This window comes from Gekko japonicus, unplaced genomic scaffold (assembly GCF_001447785.1).
Source record: "Gekko japonicus isolate JY-2015 unplaced genomic scaffold, Gekko_japonicus_V1.1 scaffold513, whole genome shotgun sequence".
Lineage (NCBI taxonomy): Eukaryota > Metazoa > Chordata > Lepidosauria > Squamata > Gekkonidae > Gekko > Gekko japonicus.
The window spans coordinates 609,771-617,752 of record NW_015171519.1 but is presented as its reverse complement, the minus strand read 5'-3'; the positions used below and the strand labels follow the sequence as shown (position 1 = coordinate 617,752).

Genomic DNA, 7,982 nt, shown 5'->3' with positions numbered 1-7,982 from the left:
CCACCTCACAGGGTGTCTGTTGTGGGGAGGGGGAGGAGTTTGTAAGCCACTCTGAGACTCCGAGTGAAGGGTGGGGTATAAATCCAATCTCTTCTCCTTCTTCTTCTTCTTTGCAGTGGACTCGAATCTGGGAGAACCAGGTTTGATTCCCCACTCCTCCACATGTAGCCAGCTGGGTGACCTTGGGTCAGTTACAAGTTATTTCAGAGCTCTCTCCGCCCCACCAGGTTCACAGGGTGTCTGTTGTGGGAAGAGGAAGGGAAGGAGATTGTAAGCTGCTCTGAGACTCCAACGGGTCAGGTATAAATCCAATCTCCTCCTCCTCTTTCTCTTCCTCCTCTTCTTCTTTTGTCAGTCACAGTTCTCTCAGAGCTCTCTCAGCCCCACCTCCCTCCCAGGGTGTCTGTTGTGGGGAGGGGAAGGGAAAGGAGTTTGTAAGCTGCTCTGAGACTCCAAGTGAAGGGTGGGGTATAAATCCAACTACTACTTCTCCTCCTCCTCCTCCTCCCACCCAAGTACTAGCCAGAGCCAACCCTGCTTAGCTTCCAAGATCTTGTGCCTCACCTAGCTCATTTTTAAATCAGATCCTTTCTACCCAACTGGGACTGTTCCCATGTTCAAACACCCAGAACATCTTGTCTTTTTTCCACCCCAAGGCTTTGCCCATGGCTGTCTTGATTGGTTCTCGAAGGATGAAAACCTTGGAGGTTTTGAAGTGGCCAGGAACTGTCTGATGAACAGCTGAGGACCTTCAGTTTCTCATGGGCACCTCCAAGACTGCACCATACAGCATCAGCACTTGGTTGGTTCTAGTGCTGGAAGCCAGTTTGGCGTAGTGGTTAGGAGCACGGGAACTCTAATCTGGGAGAGCCGGGTTCGATTCCACAGTCCTTCACATGCAGCCAGCTGGGTGACCTTGGGTCAGTCACAAATACTCTCGGAGTTGTTCTCTCAAGAGCAGACCTTGAAAGAGCTCTCTCAGCCCCACCTACCTCACAGGGTGTCTGTTGTGGGGAGGGGAAGGGAAAGGAGATTGTAAGTCACTCTGAGACTCCTAGTGAAGGGCGGGGTATAAATCCAATCTTCTCCTCCTCTTCTTTTTGAACAAATTGTTTTCCAAGGGAAGAAGATGGCCTGTATCCCAGCCCCGTGAAGCATTTACAGATGCCGTTAATGGAGATCAAATTTGCCTGAACTTTGTGGTTACCATGAAACATTTCCTTTATAGCTTGGTTGGATCCAGACCAAATGGCAGTTTGGCCTTAACAAGTCCCCATTTCTTTTTTCCCTAACCAGGCTTTTAAAAATGTTCCATGCCTTACAGCGTCTTCTGAAAAATATCCTGGCCCGACGCAGACATGCATTGTCTGTGTTTCTCTTGCAGTTGAGTCCGTAAGTGCGAGAGCTTGCGCTCAAGATCCTAACCTACAATCTCACTGTTCTGTCGCCTTCTGTCTTACAATCATTCTCCTGCAGTTCAAAGGATGTAGTGATGGCCACAGGGAGAGAAAAAACCTTAAAGGGGGATTCGGTAGGTTCATGGCAGAGAAGTCTGTTAATGGCTACTAGGCATGGTGACTGAGGGGAACCTCCACATTCAGGGGCACTAATCCTCTGAATCCCAGAGCCAGGAGGCAACATCAGGGGAAGGCCTTGGCCTCTCTGCCCTGTTGTTGGCCCTCCAGAGGAACTGGTTGGCCCCTGTGTGAGACAGGAGGCTGGACTAGATGGACCCTCCCTGGTCTGATCCAGCAGGGCTCTTCTGATGTCCTTCTCAGGGGAAGGTCTCGGCCTCTCTGCCCTGTTGTTGGCCCTCCAGAGGAACTGGCTGGCCACTCTGTGATACAGGATGCTGGAGTAGATGGACCACTGGTCTGACCCAGCAGGGCTCTTCTGATGTTCTTCTCAGGGGAAGGCCTCAGCCTCTCTGCCCTGTTGATGGACCTCCAGGGGATGCCAAAAGTGAAGCTGACTGTTGAACATGCATATTTTAATGAATCTGCATGTATTGATCACGGGTTACAAAATATGGCTTCCCTAAGCTCCGAATGTGAAGCAAATCTGCATAGTTTCCAAGTCAATAATTTAAAAAAAACAACAACTGCTGCAGAGAATATCCAAAGAAGAGGCAAAGTCAATGCCTTTTGTCAGAGCGAAGTTTAAACAACCAGGGGTCATTTCCTGCAGGAGCGCACAGGAGCGGAGCTCCGGCAGTAAAGAGCCCAGGGGGTGGGCACATGCAACAAGCCCCACCCCCTGCTCCCGGCAGCCCTCAGTCAGAGCAAGAAGCAGCCAGGTAAGTTGCAGAGCTCCCCCCACCCCCCCGGTCCAAAACAGTCCAGTGGCCCCTTTAAGACCAAGCTTTTATTCAGGTACAAGCTCTCCCTCCTCTGTGAGAGCAGATCTGTATGTCCCCCCCCCCCAATAGCTACCCATCCAAAAGAGTCCAGTGGAGCCTGAGCGGTGGGTGTTGCCTTCTGACACACTTCCGGTGATGTCAGGGGGTGTGGCATATGCAAATGAGTTATGCTAATGAGTTATGCTAATGAGGCCCTGCACCTCTTTTCCTACAAAATGACCCCTGACAACAACAACAGCAATAAAACCTGGCCTATCCGAATTGCTCCACGATACAGTGGGCGCGACTGTCTTTGTCTGACATGGCCAGATTTGGCAGTTCACACGTATCGGCTTGTTTGCTCAGGGGAACAAAGGAATCTTTGGGCAAGCAGCGTGCTGAATTGGATTATCATGGTCTGGGCTGGGTCGTCTAAAGAAAGGCTGTCGGGCTTTGTCTCGAAGCGGTTGAAATACCTTTGGACTGAACTGTATCGAGCATGGCCGTAAGCCAAGGTCTACAATTCCATCTACATTCATTCACACACCTGGCCAGAGTACAAAAACCCTTGCATAGCTGCTGGGAAATTGGGGAGGGAACAGATCCAGTGCTCGAGTGCTTGTAGTGTGTGTGTGGGGTGCTTGTCAATCATGCCAGTCCCCCTATCGATAGGGTTGCCAATCTCCAGGTGGGGCCTGGAGATTGCCTGGATTTATGGGTTGCCATAAATTGGGAACCCCCTGGAGCTTTGGGGGGTGGAGCTAGAGGAGGGTGGGGTTTGGGGAAGGGAGGGGCTTCAGTGAGGTGTAATGCCACCGAGCCCACCTTCCAAAGCAGCCAAGTTCTCCAGTTGAACTGATCTCTGTCGCCTGGGGGTCAGTTATAATCAGCGTTCCCTCTAAGCTGAGTTAGTGTGAGCTAGCTGGTGGTTTTTAAGCCTCCGGCTCACCATTTTTTTCCTCGCTCGGGAAGGAGGGCTCTGGAGCAAATTGATTTACGCAACAGCCAAATCGCTCGCTCACAACTTGAATGCCGGTAGCTTGCCAAGTAGAATTTTTTGCTCACGAGACTCCACAGCTCCGAGGGAGCCTTGGTTATAATCCCAGGAAATCTTCAGCCATTGCTGTTGTTGTTGTTCAGTCGCACAGTCGAGTCCGACTCTTCACGACCCTAAGGACCAGATCACGCCAGTCCTTCCGGTCTTCCGCCGTCCTCTGAAGTTTGCTCAACTTCACGTTCGTTGCATCGATGGCACTGTCTAACCATCTCATCCTTTGCCGTCCCCGTCTTCTTTGACCTTCAATCTTTCCCAGCATCAGGGTCTTCTCCAGTGAGGGCTCCCTTCTCATGGAGGTTATACGCTTTATTCTTTTTCTTTTTATATTTTTCAATACTGTTGTCTAAATATTGGCATCAAATATTATCCAAAATGTATTTCACCCAAACAATACCTGAAGAAAAACATGTTTCACCCAAACCATACATCGAGCGCAGGTTTACATTCAGACAGTGCCTTGTCAGTACCCCTATCACGAGCCCCACGGGACTCTAGTAATTTACCCGTTTCGAATGAATCTTTTTCAAGGACCGTGATGTATATATAAAGGACATAAGGCGCAGTAATTTTTCTTTGAGAGCACAAAAGCTCTGAAGATAGCAGCATTGTCTAGGGTCCCATCAGAACCCTTGTGGCAAACATCTATATATCTAATTCCCAAAATGCCCCCTCCATGCGGATATCTAAATCCTCACATTGGGGGCACTTGGGGGGCAGAGAGATTTTCCTGCACACTTGGCGCAGTCCCCAGCTGTGCAGAAAAATCTAAAAAGTTGAAAAAATATACGGGGGATACTTAAATCCCCCCAAAAGTAAAAGAGCATTCCCTGCGCATGCGCAGAGAACACTCTGGCTGTTGGAGGGAGGCTCGGCGGGCCTGGTAACTGGGAGCTACTTGGGCCTCGCTGCCGGAGCCGGGGGGAGAAGATCGGCAGGCTCAGCAGCTGGAAGCTACTCGGGCTTCGCCACCGGAAGGAGATTGGCGGGCCCGGCGGCTGGAAGCCGCTCTGACCTTGCTGTTGGAGCCATGGGGGAAGCTCACCTGTGGTCTTCTGCAGGCCGGGAGCTGGGGGGGATACTCCCCACCCCCGTGAGTATCACGGGTCTCTCTTCTTGTAATAACCTAAGAAAGCATATCTCTCAAGTTGTATCAGGTAGCCTGGAATTTCCCAGACTGGAGTTGGCGACAGTACCTATTGGGCAGATCCACTGGAAGGCAGGATCCAACTTCCGTCTGAGCTGCTGGGTAGAATACTTGTGCAGCGTTCCCTCTAAGCTGGGTTAGTGTGAGCCAGCTCACAGTTCTTTAGCCTCCGGCTCACGCATTTTTGTCTTAGCTCAGGAAGGATGGGCTCCAGAGCAAACTAATTTATGCAGCAGCCCGATCGCTCGCTCACAGCTTTAATGCCAGCAGCTCACACAGTAGAATCTTTGCTCACAAGACTCCACAGCTCAGAGTGTTTCTTACATCACAGGGACTAGAAACGTACTGTCCTTGTTTTAAAATGAAAATGAAGATGGAAGAAAGGCGTTGGGGATGTCTCTGCCCGTGACGTTAGGTTGTCAATTGTGGGCTGGGAGATGCCACACAAGTCCACCCTCCAAAGCAGCGATTGTCTCCGGGGGAACTGATCTCGGTCGTTTGGCGATCGATTGCCATAGCAGGAGATCTCCAGGCCTCACCTGGTGGTTGGCAACCTGACCACGGCACCAACCCATCTCCTCCCCCCACCCAGTTCCGCCTCTGGCGTGTTCCTGGTTTCACTCCAGCGGTTCCAAATTGCCTGTTTCCATGCAGCCACACGTCCGCACAATCCTCAGATGGGGCTTCCCCGGGCGGGGACATGGTTACTCCTTAAGCCTGGCTAATCATCAACCTGCCTCTCGGTTTCCCGGCCAGGTTTCCTGCACTGAAACAAGAGACACATAAAAAATTCAGGATCTGGGAATGCACGGGTGTGCAGCACACATGTGCTCCCCGGGGGTCGGTCCTCTGACCCGTGTGTTCTCTCGCTGTGACCCCGACGTTTCTGACACCAAGGGTTCCCAGGAACTCGGTGCCTGCCCCGAACTGAGTTTAGAAAACTGAGTGGCCAGAGCGAGCGACGGTGGAGTAGGAATGTGGTGGTGGTTGCAACCCACAGGGCGTGTCGCCGGCTTGCTCGCTACCTTGGAAAGGCCGAGACTCTGCTTTTATGGCTCGTCCATAGCCCGGGGTGTGTCTGAGTGCCAAACCCAGGACACACCTCCCGGTATCAAAGGAAGGCCAATCATACCCCCTCTGTCTGGGTGTTCCTATTCCACAGGGCAGCACCTGAGTTCTGCACTCCACACACAGTCATGACTCCCGGCAGCCTCACTACGGCTCCTTGTCCCGTGACCGGCTAGATCTCCCTCTCGCCCGGTTCCAAGGAGTTCGACGCCGCAGTGCCCAGGGCATCATGCCAGTTTTCGAGCTGAGCCCCCGCTCCCTGATCTCCCTGCTGGGCATCGTCCGCTTCTTTGAGATCTTCTTTGCCTGCACGGCCTTCAGCCTGGTCTCCGTCTACCACAGCTACCACGGCCCCAGCGGCAACTGGTGCATGTTCACCTGGTGTTTCTGCTTCGCCGTCACCGTCCTCATCATCTTGGCGGAGCTCGTCGGCGTGGCCCAGTCGCTGCCGATCTCCTGGCAGGACTTCACCTCCGCCTTCTCCATGCTGGCCGCCCTCATGATCTTCACCACCTCCGTGGTCTACCCGTCGGTCTTCCTCGCTCACGGCTGCTCGGGCACACCGTGCGGCTACAAAGGGGCGGCCACGGCCATGTCCATCCTCTGCTTCCTCGCTTACGCCGCCGAAGTGGGGATCACCCGAGCCAAACCCGGCGAGGTCAGTGGCTTCCTGGCCACCGTTCCCGGCCTCCTGAAGGTGTTCGAGGCCTACGTGGCTTGCCTCATCTTCTCCATGATCGTCATTGCGCGATATTGGGCCTTTCCAGGACTCCAGTGGTGCGTGGCCGTCTACAGCATCTGCTTCATCGTCACGCTGCTCATCGTCATCCTCACCGTGGGACGTTGCCTCGCCTCCCTTCCCTTCCCCTTGGAGAAGTTCTTGGTGGGCTTCAACCTCTTGGCGGTGCTAATGTATGCCACGGCCACCTTTGTGTGGCCCATCTATAGTTTCAGGAACCAGTCGAGAACCGCGGACTGCAATGATGGACCCTGCATGTGGAGCTATCGTCTCGGCGTGACTTTCCTGACCATCTTCAACCTCATCGCCTACATTGTGGATCTCGTCTACTCCTCCAAGATGGTCTTTGTGACCACGCCGGCGTAGCCGACTCGGCCGAGTAGAGTGAACCTGACACGGGGACCTTGTTCAGAATGCAGTTTTGTGTGTGTGTGTGTTTTTAAAGCCTCAACAGCTTGCTTGGATGCGGGAGGAAGTGAATGGGAGGGTCCGGTCTTTTTATCATTTTTTCCCTTTTGTTTCCCTTGCCTTTTCCCCTTGCTATTCTTTGCTCCCTGTCTTGGAACAGCGTTTCATTGCTCAAGGCGGGACCCCGAGAAAGTGGCCTCCCGGCCTCGGTGAATCTAGCCCAGATGTCGTAATCGGGAGTCGGAAGATTGCTGCGGGGCGTGCTCACAAATGCTCAGGGGAATGAGGAAGGTTCTGGAAAAACCTGCTCCTGTATTAGACCGCTTTTTAAAAATAATAATAAAGAGGGTGTTATCCAGAGAGGAGGCAAGGAGAGGCATTTTGGGGAGGGGGCGTAGAATGCAGGGATGGAGAAAGGGAGCAGAAGCTTGGCACTTGTGAAGGCGGGAACTGAGTGGGTGAAAGTTGTTGTTAACCTTTGTACTCGGGTAGATAGGGATAATGGTTTTCCCCCACACTCATCTATGCCTGTGTCATGTTTCAGAGTAGTCTTGCCAGTTCCCCAATGAGGGCGGGGAATCTCATTTTTGTGGGCTCCGGCCCACCACCAGCCCGCCCCCAAGGAAACGTTCCTCTGTGACATGATAATGGTTTTCCCCCACACTCATCTATGACTGTGTCATGTTTCAGAGTAGTCTTGTCAGTTCCCCAATGAGGGCGGGGAATCCCATTTTTGCGGGCTCCGGCCCACCACCAGCCAGCTGGCTGGCGGGGGAAGACCCGCCCCAAAATGAACGTTCCTCTGTGACAGGGCCGATGCATTGATGTCACTTCCGGAAGGAACATCATTATGTCGGAGGCGTCAGGGGCAGTGCTGTACTCTTTGTGCAAAACTCTATGGTTTAGAACCATTTCTACCATAGAGTTTTGCCTAAAAAGTAGAGTGTCGGCCCAACATCGCCGACACACTTCCGGAAGTGACATCAGTGTGTCAACTACATCCCTGCCCACCCCCGGAACTGCCCCCAAATCCCCCCGCCAGCAGTAAGAAGGCAACCCTATTTCAGAGGGTAGCCATATTGGTCTGCAGTAGAACTACTGGATTCAGGCCCAGCAGCGTCTTCGAGACCAACATGATTTGGGGGGTATAAGCAGGGGTCTTTGGGGGCCGGAGCGCTGCTCTGGGAGCCCAGGAGCTGGCAAAATGGCGGCAGCGAGCCCCACCCCC

General features: G+C 53.0%; 1 protein-coding gene across 1 annotated transcript; it reads left to right on the top strand.

Annotated features, from left to right (window-relative positions):
• Window positions 1-5,836: 5,836 nt before the first annotated feature.
• Window positions 5,837-6,712, top strand: LOC107117326 (myeloid-associated differentiation marker-like). The gene has a single exon (XM_015419421.1). The coding sequence runs from the start codon at window positions 5,837-5,839 to the stop codon at window positions 6,710-6,712; it is 876 nt and encodes a 291-aa protein (XP_015274907.1).
• Window positions 6,713-7,982: the final 1,270 nt, after the last annotated feature.

What these genes read in the sequence shown, in the direction of transcription:
- LOC107117326 (XM_015419421.1), top strand. Translation starts at nt 5,837, where the DNA reads ATGCCAGTTTTCGAGCTGAGCCCCCGCTCCCTGATCTCCCTGCTGGGC.